This window comes from Muntiacus reevesi, chromosome X (genome assembly GCF_963930625.1).
Source record: "Muntiacus reevesi chromosome X, mMunRee1.1, whole genome shotgun sequence".
Classification (NCBI taxonomy): Eukaryota; Metazoa; Chordata; class Mammalia; order Artiodactyla; family Cervidae; genus Muntiacus; species Muntiacus reevesi.
In genome coordinates this window covers 149,394,686-149,420,944 of record NC_089271.1, presented here as the reverse complement: position 1 = coordinate 149,420,944, position 26,259 = coordinate 149,394,686, and the positions used below count along the sequence as shown (strand labels likewise).

Here is a 26,259-nt window from a genome sequence, read left to right as displayed (position 1 = left end):
ATGAAAGTAAAAGAGAGTGAAAAAGCTGGCTTAAAACTCAACATTCAAAAAACTAAGATCATGGCATCTGGGCCCATCACTTCATGGCATCTAGAAGGGTATAAAGTAGAAACAGTGACAAATTTTATATTCGTGGGCTACAGAATCACTGCAGACAGTGACTCCAGCCATGAACTTAAAAGATGCTTGCTCACCGAAGAACTGATGCTTTCAAATTGTGGTGCTAAAGACTCTTGAGAGTCCCTTGGACAGCAAGAAGATCAAACCAGTCAATCCTACAGGAAATCAACCCTCAATACTCATTAGAACAACTGATGCTGACGCTGAAGCTCCAATGTTTTGGACAGCTGATGTGAACAGCCAACTAATTGGAAAAGACCCTGATGTTGGGAAAGATTGAAGGCAGGAGGAGAAGGAGGCAACAGAGGATGAAATGGTTAGATAGAATCAATGACTCAATGGACTTGAATCTGAGCAAACTCCAAGAGATGGTGGAAGACAGAGGAGACTGACATGCTGCAGTCCATGGGGTTGCAAAAAATCAGACATGACTGAACAGCAACAGCAGCTAGTTTTATAGGCCAGTGATTCTTAGCCAAGGTTGATTTTGCTCCCCTATTCCAACTTGACAGGAACACTGGGGACATTTTTGGTTGTCACAATTGGAGAGTGCGCTCCTAACATCGAGTGGTTTGAGGTTAGGGATGCTACTGAACATCCTACAATGCACAGGACAGTCGCAAAGAACACCTGGTCCCAAACATCCACCGTGCAAAGACTGAGAAATCCTGGTTTATGCAAGACCCTTCTGACTACTCTACCAAATACCCTGGGTTCCTTCTCATTCTATTGTGACCAGAATATTCTCTCAATATAAGCTGGGGCAATAACTGGGTTCAGCCCTTTGAAACATCACTACCCCTTCATCGCCTGGAATCCAGTGTCTTAAAAACCATCCCTTTAGTGGGTTATTTCAGGCAGGAGGGTAAATATACTATTACTCCATCTTATCCAGAAGTGAAGTCTTTAAGGGGTATTATACTGAATTTAATGTCCTCTCTCTGTGCATGATAACTTTTATTTTAATTGGAGTATAACCACTTTACAAGGTTGTGTTGGTTTCTGCTGTACAACAACACGAATCAGCCATTAATATGTATGTCTGTGTGTGTGTGTGTGTGTGTGTGTGTGTGTGTGTGTGTGTGTATGAACCTCCTCTCCTCTTGAGCCCATGAAACTTTTATTAGTTTTATGTTGGTCCAAACTTGGAATGTGAATTTTAAAAAGGTAAATCAGGGTGTCAACCTGCGCATACAAATTTTCTTTCACAGCCATTCCTCTTTTTGGAAGAAATGTAACAAGTCACAATATATTTTGAATATAGATGTTTAATAAACAGTTTATTAAACAGTTTAATAAACAACACAAATCTACCAGTTTAATAAACAACACAAATCCAAAATAATCTTATGCAATGTACCATGACCAAAAGAATGCTTTAACTTCTCAAGTGGTCTTTCTCCATAAGAAACAGTTGAATCATTCTTTAGAATGAATCCAGGAAGAGCTTGGCTGGGGTAGATTGGCAGCACTGTTGTGGCTAGAAGCTGGGAATTTCGTTGAAACTCCTTTCCCTACATGCATTTTGCCAGTGAAATGAACTCACGTGAGACTCGGAAAGCGGAAGCAAAGTGGAGGCCAATATTCTTTGCAGGTCAAGGGACTCAGACATGAAGATGCTAAGGTACCTGGCATATCTCCTGGCTTTGTCTCAATCTCCTCCATCCTGCATCCAGCTCATCCTCTTGACTACTGGCCCTCCTCACCAACTGGGGACACAGTAGGGCACTTGGCATCAAGTTTACTAAGACCATTGCTTCTTTGCCACAGTCTTTGTCACACACCTATTTTGGCAGACACATAGGACTTTTCAGGTTTCCCAACTGTTCACCAGCACTAGTACATTAAATGAAAATATTTAGGACCCTTCCTCTTATCCCCTGGCACCTCATTTCCAGACCATCTCTTCCTACTTTGTCATACACCTGTGTACTAAACCCCTTATTTCCATCATCCTTGTCTTGGCTGTTTTCCTCACTGAATTCAAACTGAATCATAGGCCAACCACCACCACCACAATGCCCCATTTATTATTACCACTCTGCCCTATTTATTATTTTTCAAAAGAAAGAGTGGTCCAAACAGTTCTGCTTCTAATGTAAAATATCACACAAGGGTCTACGGCTGCTATTTTTGTTGTTATATAAATTTCGATTAAGACTCCCAGGCAAGCAACCCAATTTCTATGTCCATCTTGAGGCTGGAAAGGCAGAGTTAGACAAGGAGGAATCATTATCTGATGGAAGTACTGCCCATTTATTCTGAAAGAAACATACGAAGTGTGACACTATTTGACCTTATGGCCAACAGTCTGAAGAGAAATAATTAGTTTGTGCCACTTCTTTTTCTGTTCATAACAACAAATAATGGCATCACCAACTCAATGGTCATGAGTTTGAGTGAACTCTGGGAGTTGGTGATGGACAGGGAGGCCTGGCGTGCTGTAGTCCATGGGGTCACAAAGAGTCAGACATGACTGAGCGACTGAACTGAACAACAAATAAATAGCATTCCCCCAGCCCATCTCTAAGTGTCTGCCTCAAGGAGGCCTGGGGAAAGCTAAATGGGCTGTTTCTGAGTTGCTTTACAATGAACTAAAACATATTTTATCATTCTTTACTTCAGTTACCAAGATTCAAAGGCCCCAAGTGACCCATTATTATTTTGCTATGGCCCAGCTTTTTGTACATCTGATCTTTGCCATTCTATCTCTTTTTCTCTTTCCCTAAATCTGTTTTGCTATAACAAATTATTCGCTCTCACCCTTGTATGCCTTCCTTTGAGTCATCTATTTCAGAACCAGTCAGAGTTGAGTTGAAATGGATTACAATCCCTAGGGTTCTTTTGCTGTTCTGTCTCAACCATGGTCTCAGGATGATGGTTGTAGAGGCTGTGTGTGGTCATTTCATGATCTTTTTGTTGGTTACAGCATGGCCTACATATTTTTTTTTAACTTTTGATTAACTGTTGATTTTGAAGAAAATTTCATACACCTGAGACATTGCTATAGCTCTTTAAGGCTCCAGGTCACATTTTTAAATGTATTTTCATCACAAGTAAAACACTTTTGTTCTGCAAACTATGGCAAAATGTCATCAGAAGAAATTAGATTCCATGAAGAAATTCTCAAACAAGCAATTCATTGTATTACTCTTAAATTTTTATTAATGTCTTCAGTTTGTGCATCATTTAAAATAAGGTATGTGCTTCAAAAAGCATTCCTATACATAAATAGACCAAGAGATGGTTAAGGAATTTATCCCTAAAACATGCACATCATTTTTATTCAGGTGTGTATAAGAAAGGGAAATGAGCTTTCAGTCTTTTTCGTTGAATTAAAGACATTTTGAAAATAAGAACGCCAAATGTTTTCATGGAACAAACGCTTTCCAATACAAAATGCTAATGGAATGAAAAGACATTAGTGTTGATCAAGAGAACTGAAAAAACATTTCCATTATACATGATCACAAGGAAAAGAGTTCCAGTGGGTTGAAAACATTATGTCAAATAAAGGAATCAGCATGAACTGAAAGGTTTAGATGGAAGAACAGGTAGCAGGATCCAGATTATGTGACATATATATATATATATATACATATATATATATGTATATATATATATATGTATATATTCAAGGCACATGACTAGGTTAAACAGGTGGCTAGGTTTCATAGACCAATTTGTTCTTTCATTGGGAAAATAGTCAAATGTAATATAATTTCCATTTACTGGCCTTTATTGATAAATAAATGCAATCAGATCTACAGAGCAAATGTTGTCCTTTCAGATACACACCAAAAGTACACACTAGCTAACAGATGCCAGAGTAGCCAAAGCAGTATGATTACATTCCAGTTTTTTTTCACACTGCAGTTATATGGATGTTGCTAAAATGTCTTTACATTGTTTCTAGATATCATACTGTCTACTCTCAAGTTACACAAAAAATAATCTTCAAAACTAGGCAGGTTAAAGAACTTACTAAACCACAAAGGATGTTCAAACTATTGTTCAACACCAGTTAAACCCAAACCCCAGAAGTGATCGTTGATTATATTCAGCCTGGGCTTTTCCCAGGCTGAGAAAGTTCTCCTGCACTACCTCCCTTCATAAAGCGAAAATGCTAGCGTGTTGGTTATGGTTCTCTTCTTTTTCTTTGGTGAATCAGAGGAATGCGCCTATCCACGCCCTCTATTGCCCATTCTATTATCTATACAATTGCCCTAAACATCCACCAAAGGAAAAGGAATATATAATAAACCCTAGCCTTCAACAATATTTAAATCACCATCTTCTGAAATCAACTGCAACAGGGAAAGAGAAGATATCAAGTTTTGTGAAGTTTGTGAATGATCAAAACTCTCTTCCTAAAAGTTAGTAATATGCAGGCAAGGATAATTCTGTGTGCTTCTAACAGGCTAGCAAAACATTCCCCTTCTGACTGAGATACACTGTTTAATATCAATATTTTACCTGCTTGGGTTCCTTGAAATACCAACAATTGCATTACAATTCCCCAAATAACAACAATTCTCCATGAACATTGTTTTCAAGCACCTAAAACCTTTCAAAATCAAAAGATATTGAGACGAGCTGTTAGCAACACTATCAGTCTTTTCAACTTTTGTGTGCATAAAGGTCATCCACAATTTTAGCCGACAGCTCATAAGACAGGTGGTTTCTACCTTGGTGATAGCTTTGTGCAATTACAAACAAAATGTTTCTGCAAGTAGATGACACTAGTTTACAAACCAAAGAAACACAATGCTTTTTTTAAGGCTACTGCTACAATGAATGGTTCAGTCTGAAGTGCAATAAAATAAACAGGTTGACAGGACAAAGATAAATCTGGAGGTGTGGAACAAGATTTCAAAAAAGAGAGAAAGAAGCAGGTTGAAGAGACTGGCAGACACCATCTCTCAGTATTAAAAGGCCTGAATTACATGGATTGCTTTTAACTCCTTGGTCTCTCATATCCTTGGTTAATGATAACATTTTTATTTCTTCACACAGCTTGGCCACGTAAATCCACCACAGAGAGGTGACACAATAATATAGATGAATACCTGGGGTGGGGGAGAAGGCAATTTTATTTTCTTGAATCTATCATAGGCTCCTAAATAATATATAAAGGCAAGACCAATGAACAAATTTTGGTTCCATCAGAGTAGCAGTGGTATAATAATACAACACACGAATCAAGTATTTTCAAACATAGCAGTAGAATTAAAATGATCTTTTCTGATATAACTCACATCCACTTGAATTTCACTGTTTTTTTTTTTATTAGTAAACAGAGCAGTGGGGTTGTTTCTCTTCACTGGGAAGTGAGCAGACTAAGAACTATATAAGCCACTCTACTGATAACATCATTGTCATAAGAATCACAAATTAACATAATTCCCTTGAGGTACGGTTTTGTATTAAGTACATTTTTAGATTTTGCACATGGATTTATTTTTCATTATTAGGGTGATTAAAAATAATAAAAAGCATGAGTAGACTCTATATCTATACCACCTATGAGCAAGAATGTTGCCATGAACCTTTCAGTGGATGCCACTAATTGTAATTATTCAATTGTAAGTAACACAGTAAAAATATGAGTCCTATAAAGATGTATTCACTTTTTAATTATGATATTATAATTGTAAATTATGCTATTTTAATGGTGTATGTTTGCTCACATTACTATATTCCAAAAATAGGTTTACTATCAAATTTAGGTTCACTGCATTGTCAGTCATTTTGTTTTGATTTAAATTATAACCTTCTAAGATCTTTAAGTAACTGATTTCATTACTTCCATGCTTAGAAAAAAATAAGGATTTTTTTTTCTCTACAAATGTTGGGGAAAATTATGGTTATTAATGAATACAGTAAAGTGCTCAAATTACATTCATACACACAGATATTCCAACTTGATATAAAGCTGACATCTGCCACAGCTAAAATATAAGGATTTTTAAAGCTGAAGTGCAATACTTGAGGTGATAGCACTTTTTGTCAAAGAGGTGGCAAAGTCCTCCAAATGTAACAAGTAATCAACAAAAATAATCAGTAATCGATTAAAATAATCTGAATATAAAAACTATCTACTTTTATAACTCAACCTAAATTCCTAGATCACGGAAGGAAGAGGAAGCTAAGCTGAGAAGCCAAGAATGTGCCAGCCTTGGATACCATGGATCCTGAACAAGAAGACACGCAAGGCAATAGCACAATTTCTAGGATAACATGAATAGATCTAGGGCTGCCCTTCTCGGTTAGGCAGGTTCAGCTGTCTAAGGCGGAAACACCTTCAATAGAGGTCAAGGAGAATGGGAGTTGAGTCAGAGATACCTGCTCAGAGTTACCTTTGAGCCTCTGTAAATGACAAGAGGATGAGGAGGAAATGCTGCTTTGCCCAGACACCAACTACCCCCAAAGGAAACCGTTCCTCCCAAACTCCTTCGAGCAGCAGCTCTGGAGCTTTTGGTTCAGGACTTCTCTACCCTCTTAAAAATGAAGACTCCAGAGAGCTCCTGTTTAGAGGGGTTTATAACTACCAACCCCTGGAGAAGAGAATGGCAATCCACTGCAGTATTCTTGCCTGGAGAATTCCATGGACAGAGGAACCTGGTGGGCTACAGTCCATGGGGTCACAAAGACTTGGACACAGCTGATTAACTCACACACACACACACACACACACAACTATCAACACTTACTATATTATAAATAAAATTATTAAATATACCTATTACACATAAACATAACTAACTACATTTCTGTGAAGTCTATTTTGTATGTCAACTTCGGGAGGCTACAATGTACTGTTACCCAAACACACACTAATCTAGGTGATGCTGTATTCTGTAGATGTGCTTCAAGCTCATAATCACTTGACTTTAAGTAACTGGGCTTCTCTGGTGGCTCAGAAGGAAAAGAGTCTGCCTGCAGTGCAGGAGACCTGGGTTGAACCCATGGGCTGGGAAGATCCCCTGCAGAAGGAAATGGCAACCCATCTCAGTATTCTTGCCTGGAAAATTCCATGGACGGAGGAGCCTGGCAGGCTACCGTCCATGGGGTCACAGTCGGACCCAACTGAGCACCTTCACAACAGCCTGCTCTGTGGATTTTGGACTTGCCTAGCCAGCTCCTGCCATTGCATAAACTAATTCCCTGTGATATATCTTTTAACATATATTCAAAAAATTCAAGAAGAGAGAAGATCTGTTAACAAGTATAAAAGTTCCATGAAAAAATGTTAAAATATAATAAGCATCCCTAGAAATTTAAAATATGGCTTCCCTTGTGGCTCAGTTGGTAAAGAATTCACCTGCAACGTGGGAGACCTGGATTTGATCCCTGGGTTGGAAAAATTCCCTGGAGAAGGGAAAGGCTACCCACTCCAGTATTATGACCTGGAGAATTCCATGGACTGTATAGTCCATGGGGTTGCAAAGAGTTGGACACAACTGAGCGACTTTCACTTCACTTACAAAAATAAACATTTTAAAATTAATCAATTAATTTTTTAAATGAAGACCCGGATAGCAGAATGAACAGAGCTGGAAGAGTTAGCTGAATGATTCATCCAGAATGTGATACAAGAAAGGAGCTTAAACATATTAAAAAGGCTACCAAACATGCAGAATAGTTCAAAGTGATCCAATATCTGTTTGTATTAGAGTTCCAAAATGTGAACAGCACATAGACTATATTTACGCACAAGAGAACTATTGCATTATAATAAGTAAATACTAGGAAATGGAACTCACCATGCATTAAAAAGTACTTCTTAGTACTTATTCCAGAAATTAGAGAAAAGTTAATTATTACTGTTTTCATTAATGTCATTCAATATATTAATAGTAAATGTAGTTTTATTATCAATTCATTGGGTGGAGAAATATCATTTCTTAAACTGAAATGCCTATTCCTGATTAAAAACAAAAACTTTTAGTACTCTAGAAATAAAAGGTTCTTTCACTTCACAATGAAAGTCTAATACGAATTCATAGTAAATATCACTCATAAATATTAGAAGCATTCCAATTAAAACCAGGAACTAAATAAAAATTCTCAGTGATACTGTAATTATTCAACACTGCTAGTAAATATGTGATAAGGTCAAGATTAACAGACAGCATTAATCTATTAACCTGAGATAATTAACCTACAGCAGGAGTCAGTAAACTATAGCCTTCACCTGTGAGCTAAGAATGGTTTTTATAATTTTCAACATTTAAAAAAAAAAAGAATATGTGACACAGACAGTATGTGACCTGCAAAGCCTGGACCTCACAGAACATTTGCTGACTCCTGATCTACAGCACACAGAGAATCAACTGACAAACTATTACAACTGATAAAACTTATACAAGGTTGCCAGAAACAAAAAGAGGAATTAGAAAAGAAAAAACAGAAACAAATAGATAATAGAATTAACTAGAAAATAGAGAATATGGACTCAACTAGAAAATGTAATTTGAAAAGAATCCCATTTTAATAGTGAGAAAACCATGAAATAACCAGGAATATCATAGTAACTTCAGAGGAAAGTAAATGCCTAGTCATACATTTCAGCATTAAAAGTTATGCGTAGCTCATTTCAGAGTGCTAATCATTGAGAAGGAATTCCAACACCTAATTTCTTAGAGACTGAAAGATAAAATCACTAAAGGACAAAACTTACAACTGATATGATGATGATGATGATAGTGAGCTTGAGATTCTTCATGCACATGGCTCGGGCAAGATTTCTGCTGGTTGTTTTGAAGGTGACAGACTAGGGAAAAAAAAAGCATGAATTGTTTGATCCCTGGCAATGACTACATGACGGATTTGCAATAATACCTACAAAACTTTTACTTTCAATAATTCTGTTCCAACGTTCTTTACACCTTCCCTCTCTTCACATGTAGGCTGGCCACTTGTAATCTCTAGTTTCCCAAAGCAGGACTCTGCCATATATATGGTAAGCAGTAAGTCCATTGTGAAGGGTTCCCTCCTTTTTCTTCTGCACTGTAGCAGTGCATGTAACAATGATCACTAGAAGTAGTTCTCCCTACTAGCAGAAAAGCCTTTTTCTCTTTATGCTTCCAATAAGAAAGTTTCTTTATGAGCCAGTTGGCTGGAAACACATTTGCCTATTCTGCCCCATTTAATCCTGCTATTGTGAAGGCATAAGAACTGTTAAATTCCCACAGGAAGATATGTATTTACTCATATCAGGGCCCAAACCCAAAGAACTTCACTCCTTCAGTTATCCATTTTCTTTTGCGGCATCAATTTCTCAATATATACCGAACCATTCCCACCAGGGCAAATGCAGTTACAAACAAACAATAATCACTAATAATTCAGAAGTTCCACTCCTAGATATATACCCAACAGAGAGGTATGTACAAGTTCAGCTAAAGACATATATAGAAATGCTTCCAACTGCATTATTTGTTTCATTTCAAAACTGGAAACAACCCAAATGCCTACCAACTGTATTGTAAAGAATTTAACCTTGCCTGAAAAGGGATCTGACCTTTGCCCTCAGTTCCTGATAGACAACCTTTTCTTGCTTGGGAGCCATGGGCCCGCCAAACAGTAACTAGTTCAGTGCAGGGACTAGTCACTCCAGGAAGACCAACTATATGATTTAGGATAGGGGTTTAGGTCAGACCTAGAGGAGCTTAGACTAGAGACTGAGATTAAGCAAGTAGGCAATCATAAGTCGATCATGCTTATGTAATGAAATTGCAATGAAAAATTAAACAACAAAGTCCTACTGTAGCACAGGGAACTATATTCAATATTCAATAATTAAACCGCAATGGAAAAGGATATGGAAAAGAACACATGTATATATACATATATGTATAGCTGAATCACTTTGCTATATACCAGAAACTAGCATAACACTGTATATAAATAAACTATGCTTCAATAAAAAACAACAACGAAACTGAGCAATGAAGCCTGGGCAAGCTTCCAAGTTGTACAATACCCTGCATATGTTGTGAAATAAATTTATTTGATGGCAAGATAGGAAAAATTTAAACATAAAACATTTTCTCAATCCTTTGACTTCTTCCCTTCCCTCACTGTGCATTGTATATCTGCATTAGGCATCGACCAAATCTTCTCCATCAGCAAAATACCTGCTCAACAATAAAGACCAACATTCTACCAGCACCAACAAGACAACTTAAAGATAACATTCCTTCTTAATCTTGTAAGGGGCCACAATCTGGATTGTGTAAACTGTCAATAATACGTCATTTAATGTCCAGCCCTGTCTCAAAAAAACTTATAGAACTGTGCCTTGACTTCCAACGGGTGGAACAGTTCTCAGAACTTTCTGAGATGCTGTTCCCAGGTTATAATCCTCAAATTTGGCTCGAATAAAATTTTCAATTTCTTTGATCAACAGATTAATTTTCTGTTGACAATGTCACCACACATCTATGCTGGGAGAGTAACAAGCCCACAGGGAGAGAACAACAGAAACTCTGGGTTTGGTAACTCCCCTGAACTCCACCCCAATGTGCTTCTGCTCTTGGTTGAGCTTAATCTGTAACATTTGCCTGTAAAAAACCATAACTGTAGGAATAATAGTTTTCACAAAGCCCTTCTAGTGAGTTATCAAACCTGAGAGTGGTTTGGGGAATTAGCAAACCTGCACTTGGTGTCAGAATTGAGGACTGTTTAGGGACTGTGGCCTCTAAACTGTTTATAGTTGGTGAACTTCTCAGTTGCCTAAACTCTTCAGAATTACTCACAAACAAAGTCACAATAAAGAATTCAAGGAGGAGGAAGATAATATGAAGAAGTAGTAACAGTGAGCAATGAGCTTCCCTGATGGCTCAGTCAGGAAAGTATCTGCCTACAATGCAGGATACGCAAGAGACATGGGTTTGATCCCTGGGTCAGGAAGATCCAGAGGAGGAAACAGCAACCCACTCTAGTATTCTTGTGTGGACAGTCCCACAGACAGAGGAGCCTGGCAGGCTACAGACCACGGGGTCACAGAGTCGGACACAACTTAGTGACTACACCACCACCAGTGAGCAATAAAACTAATATAGGTTAAGTGATTCAACGGATTGAAGATTTCTCCACAAGCCTTAGGTTAATATCTGAACACTAATAAATCACCTACTTAAAACCAGTTCAACTAAACAGAACAATTGTTACGCCTTACCAAAGCTTTCCATGGAGACAGGTAGGGGTGGGTATAAATAGAAAAGAACAAGAATATATTAAAAAAAAAAAAAAAACCCTGTGAAAATGACAAGGGCAAGCTGGCAAGCCTATGGCCTATCCACTCCATGTTGATGATTTCATTAGCAGCTGATGATGCCCTAAAATTGGGCAAAGGACTTGACTAATTTCTCCAAAGAAGATATACCAATAGCCAATAAGCACATAGCTTCCCTGGTGGTTCAGATGGTAAAGAATCTGCCTGCAATGCAGTGACCCAGGAAGATCACTGGAGTTAGGAAGATCCCCTGGAGAAGGGAATGGCTATCCACTCCAGTATTCAAATTAGGAAAGAAGTATGTGAAGGTCGTATATTGTCACACTGCTTCTTTAACTTGTATGCAGAGTACATCATGCAAAATGTCAGGCTAAATGAATCACAAGCTGGAATCAAAACTGCTGGGGGAAATATCAATGACCTCAGATATGTAGATGATTCTAATCTAATAGCAGAAACGGAAGAGGAACTAAAGAGCCTCTTGATGAGGAGAGTGAAAAGGCTGGCTTAAAACTCAACATTCCAAACCTAAGATCGTGGCATCTGGTCCCATCACTTCATAGCAAATATTAGCCTGGTGGAAAAGTAACTGCAGTTTCAGATTGTGAATTTTAAATCATTATAACTAGGCTTAAACACATTTTTATTAATCAAAATAGGAACCATTACAATCAACACATTTTTGCCATGTGAAATAAGCTTCTTTATTCCCGTGGCATAAAAATCTGTGCTTTGGGATTCACTGAATTCTTGGGAAGTATTTTCTGCCTCCTGCTGGTTGTGGAAGCATTTTCCCTGCAAAAAGTTGTCAAGATGCTTGAAGAACTGGTAGTCAGTTGATGAGAGGTCAGGTGTTGAATATGACTGATGAGGCAACGCTTCGTAACCCAGTTGATTCAATTTTTGAAACACTGTGTGGCATGTGGTTGGGCATTGTCATGAAGAAGAACCAGGCCCATCCTGTTGACCAATGCCGGGTGCAAGAGTTGCCAATTTTAGTGCATCTCATCGATTTGCTGAGCATACTTCTCGATGTAATGGTTTTCTTGGGATTCAGAAACCTGTAGTGGATCAGACAGGCAGTAGACCACCAAACAGTAACCAAGACCTTTTTTTTTTTGGGTGCAAGTTTGGCTTTGGGAAGTGCTTTGGAGCTTATTCTCAGTCCAACCACTGAGATGTCCATCACCAGTTGTTATATAAATCCACTTTTCATTGCATGTCACAATCCAATCAAGAAGTGGTTCATTGTTGTAGTACAGAATAAGAGAAGACGACACTTCAAAACAATGATTTTTTTTTTTATTTACGGGCAGTTCATGAGGCACCTACTTATCAAACTTTTTCACCTTTCCAATTTGTCTCAAATGCCAAATGACCATAAAATGGTTGATGCTGAGTTCTTGGGCAACCTCTTGTGGTGTTTTAAGAGCATCAGCTTCAACAATGCTCTCAATCGGTCACTGTCAACTTCCGATAGCCAGCCACTGTGCTCCTCATCCTCAAGGCTCTTGTCTCTGCAAAACTTCTTGAACCACCACTGCATTGTATGTTCATTAGCAGTTCCTGGGCCAAATGCATTGTTGATGCTGTGAGTTGTCACTGCTGCTTTATGACTCACTTTGAACTCGAATAAGAAAATTGCTCGAATTTGCTTTTTGTCCAACATCATTTCCCTAGACTAAAATATAAAATAAATAGCAAGTAATAAGTGATTAGCCAACAAAAAAACAAAGAAATAAGTGTGCATTAAAATGATGTATAACATAACCACATTTACTTAAGAATGTATTCAGTATCAAACAGCAAAGTGCAACAATGTAAAACCATAATTACTTTTGCACCAACCTACTAGAAGGGGAAAAGGTGGAAACAGTGATAGATTTTATATTCTTGGGCTCTAAAATCATTGCGGATGGTGACCGCAGCCATGAACTTAAAAGAGACCTGCTCCTTGGAAGGAAAGCTATGACAAATCTAGACAGCATATTAAGAAGCAGTGACATCACTTTGCCAACAACGGTTTATATAGTCAAAGCTATGGTTTTTCCAGTAGTCAGGTATGGGTGTGAGAGTTGAACCATAAAGAAGGCTGACTGCCAAAGAACTAATGCTTTCAAATTGTGGTGCTGGAGAAGACTCTTGAGAGTACCTTGGACTGCAAGGAGATCAAATCAGTCCATCTTAAAGGAAATCAGTCCTGAATATTCATTGGAAAGACTGATGCTGAAGCTGAAGCTCCAATACTTTGGCTACCTGATGCAAAGAGCCAACTCAATGAAAGAGACTCTGATGCTAGGAAAGATTGAAGGCAAAAGGAGAAGGGGGGTGACAGAGGATAATATGGTTCGATGGTATCACGGACCCAACGGACATGAGTTTGAGCAAACACTGGGAGATAGTGAAGGACAGGGAAGCCTGGCATGATGCAGTCCATGGGGTCTCAAAGAGTCAGACACGACTTAGTGACTATACAAAAACAAAAAGCACATGGCAAGATGATTAACATCACTAGTCATTGTTGTTGTTTCAGTTGCCAAATCCTGTCTGACTCTGTGTCCCCATGAACTTTAGCCTGCCAGGCTCCTCTGTCCATGGGATTTCCCAAGCAAGAAAACTAGAGTGGGTTGCCACTTCCTTCTCCAAGGGATCTTCCCAACCCAGGGATCAAACTTGTGCCTCCTGCATTTCAGGTGGATTCTTTACTGTTGAGCCACTGGGGGAAGCCCCATTAGTCATTAGGGAAATGAAAATCAAAACCACAATGATACCACTTCATACCAATGAGCATGGCTGTAACAAAAATATGGAAAATAACAAGTGTTGGTGAAGATGTGGAAAAACTTGTATCCTTGTACATTGATAGTGGGACTATAAAATGGTGCAGCACTTAAGAAAAAAATGTTTGGTAGTCCCTCAAAAAGCTAAATACAGGATTACCATATGATCCAACAATTCCACTCCCCCAGAAATACCCAAAGTAACTGAAAGCAGGGACTTGAATGAATACTTGTAATGCCAGTGTTCATAGAAGCATTATTCACAAGAGCCCAAATATGGAAATAACTCAATGGTCAAGCAACAGATGAATGGATTAAAAAAAAAAAGTGGTATATCCATATGATGGAATATTATTCAGGCATAAAAAGAAATTAAATTCTGATACATGCAACAATACGAATGAAACTTGAAAATATGATGCTAAGCGAAATAAGCAAGGCACAAAAGGACAAATAACTATAGGATTCCAATTATAGGTGCCTAAAAAAGGAAATTCATAGAGACAAAAAGTAGATAAGAGGTTATCAGGGGCTGAGGAGAGTAAGAATGGGAAGTAATTGGTTAACAGTTGCAGAATTTCTGTTTGGAACAATGACAAAGTTTTGTACATTGATAGCTATGATGGTTGCGCAACACTGTAAATGTAATTAATGTCACTGAATTATACACTAAAATAGTTAAAATAGGAAATTTATTATATATATTTCAAAATTAGAAAAATATAATATGCCAAAGCCCACTGAACTGTATACTTTAAATGGGTCAACTGTATGGTCTGTGGTTTATTTATAAATAAAGAAATTTAAAAAGCTGTTAAAAAATCAAGAGGTGATAAAATGAAACTTTTTTTAAATACTTGAATAAAAAAAATAAAAAAGAGAAACAAAGAAGACAAAGCAAATAAAAACCAAAGCACAACATAGCTTACTTAAACCCAACTCTCCCAATATTTACATTACATATAAGTGGAATAAACATTTCAATTATAAGCACATTTTATATATTCAAGAACATAAAGGAAAGCTTGCAAATGTTTAAACAGATAACATAAAAAAGATCCTTGTAGAGACAAAAAATACATAAAATGGGAGTAACAGATTATAAACTGCAGAAGAAAAAGACAAGTAATCTCAAAGACATAGTAACAGAAACTATCCTAAATGAAACACAGAAAGAAAAAAGACCAAAAAATAATGAAGAGAGTATCAGTGAGCTGTGGGACCTTCAAATAGTTTAATGTACATATAGTGAGACTACTAGAAGGAAGGAAAGACAGAAAAATATTCAAAGAAATAATAGCTGACTATTTTCATAATTTGATTAAAAACTACAAACTCACACTTCAACAAACCAAAAGCTAAAGAAACATGAAGAAAACTACACTAAAGTATATTATAATCAAATATCTTAAAACCAATGATAGAAAAATGTTAAAAGGACCCAGAGGGGAAAAAAGACACATTATATATGTAAAAGCATCAGTGGAATTTTTGCCATAAACAACATAAAAGACAGCGATGAAATATCCTTAAAATACTGAATGAAAAACTTAATGCAAAATTCTCTTCTGTGAAAATACCTTTTAAAAAAAGGAAATGAAAGACTTCAGATATACAAATACTGAAAGAATTCATTATTAGCAGACCTACAATGCAAGAAGTTTTGAAAGATGTCCTACAAGCAGAAAGAAAATATCACCAGACGGAAATCTGGACCTACAGAAAAGAATGAAGAGAGTTACCAGAAATATTAACTACATGGGTAAACAGAAATGATGTTTTTTTTAACTATTTAAATCTCTTTAAAAGATAATCAACTGCTTAAACAAATAAAACAACAGAAAGAGAAGGTGAGGGGAAGAAAGAATAGATGGTACAAACAGGAAACAAATAGTAACATGGTAGATTTTAAATATTCCCACACAGAAAACTCCAGGCTGGGATTGCCTCACATTTGAATTCTTCCAAATAACTAAGGAATAGATAATTTCAATAGTACTAGCACAAAAACTCTTTTGGAGGACAGAGAGATGCAGGTAACACTTTTCAACCTGTTTGTTGGGGCCAGTATATCTCTGATACCAAAGCACCCAAATAAAAGTAAATGACATACCAACATCCCTCATGAACAAAGATTCAAAATTCCTGAATAGGTCAATGGCAAATCCAGTAAGATATTATATAAAAAGGATAATGGATCATGACCTTGCAGGAATGCAAGGCTGGTTTAACATTCAGAAATAAATATTTAGTAAGTTAAGTTCAATAATATTAACTGAATAAAAGAGAAAAACTATATAATTCTCTCAGTAAGTAGAGAAAAAATATTTGATAAAATTCATGAATAAAACTTTCAAATGAGGAACTGAAAGAACTTCTTTCATCTGATAAAGTGTACCTATAAAAAATCTACAACAACATAACTGAAAATACTGAATCTTTCCCCACAAGATGTGCTCCATGCAAGAATGTCTATTCTTATGACTTGTCTTCACTATCATGTAGGTTCTAGTCAGTGTAATAAGACAAGGAAAAGAAATAGAAAGCAAGCATCTACCAAAAATGTTAGTAGAATAAGTGAATTTTGCAAAGTTGCAGGATATAAACCAGGTCAATATATAAAAATCAATTTCATTTCTATATACAAGAATAAATATTGGAAAACAAAATTTTAAATTTACAATAGTACACAAAACCATGAAATTCTCAAAGGTAAATTTCACAAAGTATGTGCAAGACTTGTATACAAAAAACTAAAAAACACTGGTAAGAAAAATTAAAGAAATCCTATGCAAAGCAGAGATATGCCAGGTTTATGCATAGAAAGACTCAAAGCTGTCAAGATTCCCAAATTTCCCTAAATTGGCCTATTAAATGCAATCACACACACAATCAAAGACACACTTTTTTTTTAAAAAGGATGGAAAATAACAAGTTTATTCTGAAACATAAATGGAAATGCAAAGGACCTAAAATGGTGAAGACAATCCTGCAGAAGAACATAGGGAAGGACTTAGGGAATTCTATAAAGCCACAGTTAGCAATACAGTGTGGTACTGGCATAAAAGCAGACAAACAGAACAATGGAACAAAATACAGAATACAGAATTAAAGCCCAAAGAGAAGAATGGATAAACAAATTGTGGTTGGTAGATTTATACAAGGGAATATGTAGTACAAAAAATAAAAATAATAAATTATTACTGCACTCAACAACATGGACGAATCTCATAGGCATACTGGTGAGTGAAAGAGGCCAGACAGAAAAGAATATGTAACATATGATTCCATTTTTCTATACATTCTACGAACAGGAAAAAACACTATCTAGGGTGATGTAAGTCAGAAAAATGACCTCTGTTAGGTATTGTTAACTGGAAGAGGCATGAGGCAGCTTTCTGAGGTGTTGATGGTGTTTTATATCTTGATGTATGTCTTGATCTAGGAGGTGTTTGGGATTCCCTGGTGGCCCACTCGGTAAAGAATCTGCCTGCAATGAGGGAGACCTGGGTTTGATCCCTGAGTTGGAAAGATCCACTGGAGAAGGGAAAGGCTACCTACTCCAGTATTCTGGCCTGGAGAATCCCCAAGGACAGAGGAGACTGGCGGGCTGCAATCCATGGGGTCACAAAGAGTCGGACATGACTGAGCAACTAAGCACAGCACAACAGAGGTGGTATTTACATGGGTGTGTTGTTGTTGTTTAGTCGCTAAGTTGTGTCTGACTCTTTGGCAACCCCATGAAACAGTAGCCTGCCAGGTTCTTCTGTCCATGAGATTTTACAGGCAAGAGAACTGGAGTGTGTTGCCATTTCCTTCTCCAGGGGATCTTCCCTACCCTGGGATCGAATTTGTGTTTCCTACATTGCAGGTGGATTCTTTATCATTGAGCCACCTGTGAATCCTGCTCAATTCAGTTCAGTTCAGCTCAGTCACTCAGTCGTGTCCGATTATGACCCCACGGACTGCAGCACACCAGGTTTCCCTGTCCATTACCAACTCCCAGAACTTATGCAAACTCATCCACTGACTCAGTGGTGCCATCCAACCATCTCATCCTCTATCCTCCCTTTCTCCTGCCCTCAGTCTTACCCAGCATCGGGGTCTTTTCAAATCAGTCAGTTCTTCACATCAGGTGGCCAAAGTATTGGAGCTTCAGCTTCAGCATCAGTCCTTCCAATGAACACCCAGGACTGATTTCCTTTAGGATGGACTGGATGGATCTCTTTGCAGTCCAACGGATTTTCAAGAGTCTTCTCCAACACCACAGTTCAAAGGCATCAATTCTTTGGCACTCAGTTTTCTTTATACTCCAACTCTCACATCCATACATGACTACTGGAAAAATCATAGTTTTGACTAGATGGACCTTTGTCAGCAAAGTAATATCTCTGCTTTTTAATATGCTGTCTAGGTTGGTCATAACTTTTCTTCAAGGGAGCAAGCATCTTTTAATTTCATGGCTGCAATCGCCATCTGAAGTGATTTTGGAGCCCAATAAAATAAAGTCTGTCACTGTTTCCACTGTTTCCCCATCTATTTGCCATGAAGTGCTGCGACCAGATGTCATGATCTTAGTTTTCTGAATGTTGAGTTTTAAGCCAACTTTTTCACTCTCCTCTTTCACTTTCATCAAGAGGCTCTTTAGTTCTTCGCTTTCTGCCACAAGGGTGGTGTTATCTGCATATCTGAGGTTAGTGATATTTCTCCCGGCAATCTTGATTCCAGCCTGTGCTTCATCCAGCCCAGCATTTCACATGATATACTCTGAATAGAAGTTAAATAAGCAGGGTGATGATATACAGCCTTGATGTACTCCTTTCCCAATTTTGAACCAGTCTGTTGTTCCATGTCCAGTTCTAACTGTTGCTTCTTGACCTACATACAGATTTATTCGGAGGCAAGTCAGGTTGTCTGGTATTCCTATCTCTTGAAGAATTTTCCATAGTTTGTTGTGGTCTACACAGTCAAAGGCTTTGGTGTAGTCAGTAAAGTAGAAGTAGATGTTTTTCTGGAACTCTCTTGCTTTTTTGATGATCCAACGGATGTTGGCAATTTGATCTCTGGTTCCTTTGCTTTTCCTAAACCCAGCTTGAACATCTGGAAGTTCATGGTTCATGTACTGTTGAAGCCTAGCTTGGAGAATTTTGAGCATTATTTTACTAGTGTGTGAGATGAGTGCGACTGTGCAGTGGTCCGAACATTCTTTGGCATTGCCCTTCTTTGGAATTGAAGTGAAAACTGACCTTTTCTAGTCCTGTGACCACTGCTGAGTTTTCCAAATTTGCTGGCATATTGAGTGCAGCACTTTCACAGCATCATCTTTTAGGATTTGAAATAGCTCAACTGGAATTCCATCACCATGTACAGTATGAACCCCATGAACAGTATGAGAACCCCATGAGCAGTATGAAAAGGGAAGCCTGTTACAGGGGTATAAGCACATATATAAAAAATAACTGAGCTACACATTATTAATAGTACACTTGCTGTACTTTGCTGTATTTGTTATTCTTCCATAAAGAGAGGCAGCAGTTAGTTAATTAATACCTTTTTTTATTCTGGGTCATTCAATCAACAAACTTAAGAAGGGTTTTTTTTTTTTTTTTTGGAAAAGTGCAGACTCTACTAGTATTGGTCAAACACAGGCAACTCTGGTTAAATAGGGTCATCTCCAGGGATTAAGGGGGCTTCCCAAGTGGCTCAGCGGTAAAGTATCTGCTCACCAATGCAGGAGACACCAGTTTGATCCTTGGGTCAGGAATATCTCCTGGAAAAGGAAATGGCAACCCACTCCAGTATTCCTCTGTGGGAAATCCCATGGACAGAGAAGCCTGGTGGGGCAATAGTCCATAGGGTCCCAAAGAATCAGACACGACTGGGTGACTAAATAATAACAACCAGGGATCAGGAATAACTAAGAGATGGACTAAGTGAGTGAGTGAGTGAGTGATAGTCACTCAGTTGTGTCTGATGGACTGGAAGTACCAAAAAATCTGCCAGCAGATTTACAATCAGATAACGTGTCTTCCCTCTTTGTCCCCAAGCAATGGTTTACAAAGTGAGACATTATAGAACCCTGGTGTTTTGACTTCCTCTATGGTGCCACCCTTCCTTCAATTTCCACGTACTTTGGCTAAAGACCACACTATTCTCCTAAGACCCACTGTTAACAGATGCCCCTATAAAACTAACAATGAACCTTTAAATAGCTCTTACTATATATATATGACACTGTGTTACGGACTTTGCATGCATTGTGTGCTATAATCCTCAAAATACTATGAAAAAGCTACATCTCCATTTTATATACGATGATTGGAGGCACAAAGAGGTTAAGTAACTTGCCTAAGGTCACACAACTAGCAAGTGGCAGAGATGGGATTCAGTCTCAGGCAACAGACTCTAGAGCTTGTGCTGTAAACCACTACAATCTAGCTGTCAGTAAGAATGAACAAGATCACTCATTTGTATCTGTTTCAAGGTGCAAACTTCTACTCTTCATGCAAATTTGTAGATCCAAACTGTGACTGATCTCTGCCCTCCTTCTATTCACTATCTATTCACTCTTTCTATATCTATCATCTTTCTTCAAAACTTTCATCTGCTAACCAAATGGAAAATGCAGAGACACACATTAACTGCAGCAAGAGTAGGTTACAGGGACATGTCAATCTCTGCCTCTTGCTTAATACAGGGAAAAGTCAAGCTCTCATGGTAAGCAAGAAAGTGACTTTACTGTCTGGTTTTCAGCATTCATCATGGGTCACAAGTGGCCTGTACTTTTGTTCTGTGTGTTACAAAATGTACACTTCTATGCAACTGAAGTGCTAAGTTATGTAGGCACCAATCCAAAGCTTTAAAAAAAATGTTCTTTTACACTGAGTATATTTTCCAAACAAAAGCTTCCTTAATGGCTATTAATGAGTTGAGGGTTTTTCTATGCCTCATTGTTATCCTCATCTTCACAAAGTAGTCACATAACGGGGGTTAGAAAGGAAAAAAAACTCCACTAAAGTATCGATTTTAAGACGTTTCCCTATCATTTTAGCCATTAACCACAGTATCTCTACTTTACAATACTATCATATTCCATACTTACCGAATCCACAAGATTTTCTGTTTTATCTATTAACAATTCCAATCTTTCACCTCGCTGAGCTACCAGATCTGAAAATGTCGGGAAAAGAAAAAATATCATGTTTATATTACAAAATTGCTAATTCTGGCTTTAACACAAATCTGATTTTAATTATAGCTGGTATTCGTGACAACTCATATTTACTACAAAAGCACTTAAATCTTCAAGAAATAAAAGATTGTACTCAACTCTGGCAGACATAAGGGTTTCCCAGGTGGCTCAGTGGTAAAGAATCTGCCTGCCAAGCAGGAGATGCTGGTTTGATTCCTGGTTAGGGAAGATATCCCGGAGGAGGAAATGGCAACCCACTCCAGTTTCTTGCCTGGGAATCCCATGGACAAAGGAGCCTGGTGGGCTACAGTCCACAGAGTTGCAAAGAGCCAGACAAGACTAAGCAAAGGGGTGTACACATTAGACACAAACAGATAAATGAATGGGCATGATTGTGTTTCAGTGAAACTCTATGTAAAAAGACAGGCCAGATTTGATGCAAGAGCTGTAGTTTGCAAACACCTAAATGAAGGGTACGATCTGAGAGTAAAAACAAATAAGAGGTGGACATTTCCAGAATCACAGTGTGAGGTCCTGCCCAGAGTGTCTCTCCAATAAAACCATCACAACTGGTAAAAATTAGGAAAAAACAAAAAATAAAAACAATTCAAAGTCTGTGAAAACTGTGACTGTCCTAAGGGCATACAGCAAATGGAGAAACATTTATACAAGAAAATCAATGAACTCTCAGTGAGAACAGTGAGAGTCTCGGGCATTTGAGCCACGATCTACTTCATCCTTCAGTTCAGTGAAATGGCAGCTCTACTTCTGGCAAATAAAGCCTGGGAGCTCTCTTTTCCCTCAGGTCCCATTCAAAAGCTATGCTTTCTCCCCATGAGGGGCAACTCATCAACATTTCTCCTCCTTCCTCACCCCAGCCCCAGGTCCGTGAGGCAGAAGCTCTATTCAAGCATGGCATGGATGGTAGGTGTGAGGGCTCCTCCCTCTACCAAGCCCCCCCAACACACAGGGCAGAAGCTCTTCCACAGGAGGCAGGACAAGAACTCTGGGCTGTGAGTGCCCCTGCCCTGACATAACTCATAGAGCAGAGGTTCCACACTGGAAGGGGGCAAGCCAAGAAGACTGGGTTTACCCAGCACTCCAATGGCAGAGCAAGGGTGTCACTCTAGGAGAAGCACTTTGCTGCCCGTATCCACAGCATGAGAGCAGTGGTTCATAGATTGTTCCCAAGGGGAAAGGCAGGCCTTAGGAACAGATCTTCCCTGAGAGTTCAGACTTTATTTGGAACAGAGTATGGGCAAGTTCAAGCCTAAGGGTGATGTCAAAAACAATGTTGTACACCCAAGACTGATTCATGTCAATGTATGGCAAAAACCACTACAATACTGTAAAGTAATTAGCCTCCAATTAAAATAAATCAATTAATCAAAAAATAAAAAATAAAAATTTAGAAAAAACAATGGAGATTTTGGATGTAAGCAATGACAATGAAGCTGGTAGCTTCAAGAGAATAACAAGTTAAACTATGGGACAGCTGGAAGTTAACAGAGATTATTTGGGGAAGAATCAGCTAAGAAGAACCCTCCTGAAGTCAAAACAAACACCTAAGACTAGCTGCAAAGACAAATAAACACAAACCTAATTAGATCACTGGAGGAATTTATGTCTGGGGAAATGTGAGAAAAATAAAAATAGAGCAACTAGCTTGCAATTAGTGGAGGCTAACAGCTGGGTGAGATACTACAAAGGCAGGCTTAAAAGTGAGATCAGGAAAAGAAACCAAGAGAACTCTGCCATTCCAGGGTGATTGTGGGCATGCCCAAGGCTGTTCCCTCTGAGAAGTGACATTGGAGGCTGCACACTGCGGGAGAAACAGACTTCAAAGAAAAAGTTCAGCCAAGTCACTACACAAGTAAACAACAAACCCTGAGAGTTGGGAAATAGAGCCCAGAGTTGCTACATTATCTAAACTGTCCAATTTTTCAAAAAAAAATATGAGAGATGAAAAGAAACAGGGAAGTGTGATCCAGACACAGAAAAAAGAACAGACATGGGGGAGCTCAGCTGTTTCACTCAACAAGAGAATGAAATTAGAAATCAGTAACAGAAGAAAAACTTATGAGATGAAGTAAAAGCAGTGCACAGAAGGAAATTTATAGCAGCAAACACCTACATTAAACAGAAAATGTTACAGACTGAACTGCATCCCTACAAATTCATATAATGAAGCCCTAACCCCTAATTCAGAGATGGGGCTTTTGGGAAATCATTAGGTTTAGATAAGGTCATGCAGGATTATGATGAGGTTCATGTCCTTCCAAGAAGAGACACCAGAGAGCTTGTTCCCTGTTTTATTTCCAGCCATCTGAGGACACAGTGATAAGGCACAATCTGCAAGCTGGGAAGACAGTTCCCACCAGAACCCAACCATGCAGGCACCCTGATCTTGGATTTCCAGTTTTCAGAACTGTGAGACAATCACTTTCTGTTGTTTAAGCTACCCAGTCTGTGGTACTTTTTATAGTACTCTAAGTTGACTAAGACAAAAGATCTCAAATTAATAACCTATCTTTTTACCTTAAGGAACTGGAAAAAGAAGAGCAAACTAAATCCAAAGCTAAAAAGGAGAAGCAGATAATAAACATTAGAGCAGAAAAAATGTCAGCAAAACAACAGAGAAATCAATGAAACCAAAAGTAGGTTTGAAAACATCAACAAAGCTGACAAATATTTGCATAAACAGACCAAAAAAAAGAAAGAAAATTATCAAATTACTAAAATAATCACTATCAACTTCACAGAAATGAAAGGGATCCTAAGAGAATACTATGAACAAGAGTATGTCAACACATTAGAAAAATGAAATGGATAAATTCCTAAGAAGACACAAACCACCTAAACAGACTCAAGAAGAAATAGAATATCTGAATAGAGCTACAACAAAGAAAGATATTCAATCTGTAATTCTTAAACTTTGCACAAACAGAAGTACAGGCACAGATGGCTTTAAGGGTGAATTCTACCAAACATTTCAAGAATTAATACCAATTTTCACAAATTTTTATAAAAAATAGAAGAAGAGGGAATACTCACAACTTATCCGATGAAGTCAGTAACAGTCTAGTATCAAAACCAGACAAAGATATTACAAGAAAATAATACATCAATGTATCTTATGAATATACATAAAAAAGCCCTCAGTTAAGTACTGGTAAAATGAATCCAGCAAGATATAAAAACGATTATAAACCATGATGAAGTGGCATTTGTTTCAGAAATGCAAGGTTACTTTCATATTCAAAAATCAATGATTGCAATGTATTAATAAAATAAAGGACAATACAACATGAACATCTCAACAGACGCAAAAATAAAATCCAACACCTTTACATGATAACTCAACAAACAAGAAATAGAAGGAAATTTCCAGAATCTGATGAATGGCACCTATGAAAGAACCACAGCTAACATCATACATAACTGTGAAAGTCTTCCTAAGATTAGGAATAAGACAAGCATATCCACTGTTGCTGCTTTTATTCAACACTGTACCAGAGGTTCTAGTTAGGGCAATTAGACAGGAGAAAGAAATTAAAATTATCCAGACTGGAAAGGAAGAATTAAAACTATATTTTCCAATGGTATGATCCTGTACATATAAAATCATAAGGAATGATTAAAATAAATAAGTTCAACAAGGTTGTACAAGATCAAAATACAAAAAACCAACTGTATTGCTATACAAAAGCAATGAAAAATCCAATGAAAGAAAAATTCCATTTACAATAGCATTAAAAATGGAAACAAGGCAAGAAAGATGATGGAAGAGAAATATTATTAAAAAGAATTAATTCTGCTCATCAAAAAGGTAAGAAAGACCTTATTCAAGACTATTGCAACAGGGACTTCCTTGGCAGTTCTGTGGTTGAGTCTATGCTTCCAATGACAGTGCATTGGTTTGATCCCTGGTAGGGGAACTAAGATCCCACACACCATTTGGTGCAGCAAATGAAGAAAAAAAAAAAAAGCACTACTGCAATAGAGGAGAGAGAGTGAGCTCAACTCTGAATACAACAAGGAAAAGTGGGATGATGTCAGCAACATAGTGGCATAAGACATTCCTTCTTTTCTCCCTCCTTTTAAGCAACTAATTAGACATCTATCCATGAACAAGAGTCTCTCTGTTAGAATTTTAGGGTTCAGTATCATATGCCAAGAGCCCTGGGAGGATTCTCATCCACCTATACATTGGTAACAGGCAGACAGACCATCACATGGGCTGTAGAATCAGCAGGACTGGTGATTTGCCCCAACCCCTCTTGGTCATGGTGGGGTTAGGGAAAATCTGAATAGTGCTGACTTGGGCAGGCACCCAAGGACAAAAGAGAATTTGTAGAAGTTCAGCCTTGCTGAGGGAGAGTCCAGCATGCCACCTGAGCAAAACAAAACAAATTTGAAGCTGGATTTCCATGACTGTGGGGAGGGGGAATGGAGGCGATCAGGAAAGAAGCAGGTAAGAATATCAAACATTATCAAAGGATATGGTTCCTCATGATTGTGTTCAGGACTTCAGCAGAAAGTCCATTCACAAGTTTACGGGAAACCCTCACCCCATGATCCCTTCACCAGTCCCACAATCACCTGCAATGCCCAGAGTGCAAGACTCCCACCTCTCCCCCCTCTCCAGCTATCTCCTTATATATACTCCTGAGTTCAGTGGCAAGAGCAAGCTCCAATAAAAAGAGTGCTCTCAAAGTATCTGACCAGGGTCTGTGTGCAAGGGAGAAACCATAAACTTGAGTTGTAGTGCTATCTTCGGCAAAACAAAAGAGATGTTTCTAGCAGACACCCTGGTGAGCTGTAAGACCAGAGAAGACACAAAAGCTGAAAAATTACGCCACAAGAGGGAGCAAGAAGCATGGAGCATGGTATGTCAACACAAAGTCAGAGAAAATCCCAAATAT

General features: G+C 38.1%; 1 protein-coding gene across 3 annotated transcripts in view; it reads right to left on the bottom strand.

Annotated features, from left to right (window-relative positions):
• Positions 1–3,262: 3,262 nt before the first annotated feature.
• Positions 3,263–26,259, bottom strand: part of VAMP7 (vesicle associated membrane protein 7) — a 76,389-nt gene continuing 53,392 nt past the window's right edge. Inside the window, exons 6-8 of one of the 3 annotated variants that reach the window (XM_065915686.1) lie at positions 21,245–21,312; positions 8,804–8,896; positions 4,981–5,189 (exon numbers count right to left, since the gene is read on the bottom strand). In XM_065915686.1, the coding sequence (XP_065771758.1) occupies positions 5,121–5,189; positions 8,804–8,896; positions 21,245–21,312 (230 nt within the window). In that variant the 3' untranslated portion in view covers positions 4,981–5,120. Of the gene's footprint in view, positions 5,190–8,803; positions 8,897–8,921; positions 13,044–21,244; positions 21,313–26,259 lie in introns of those variants that run through there. The other 2 variants (XM_065915685.1, XM_065915684.1) reach the window with 2 other exon arrangements.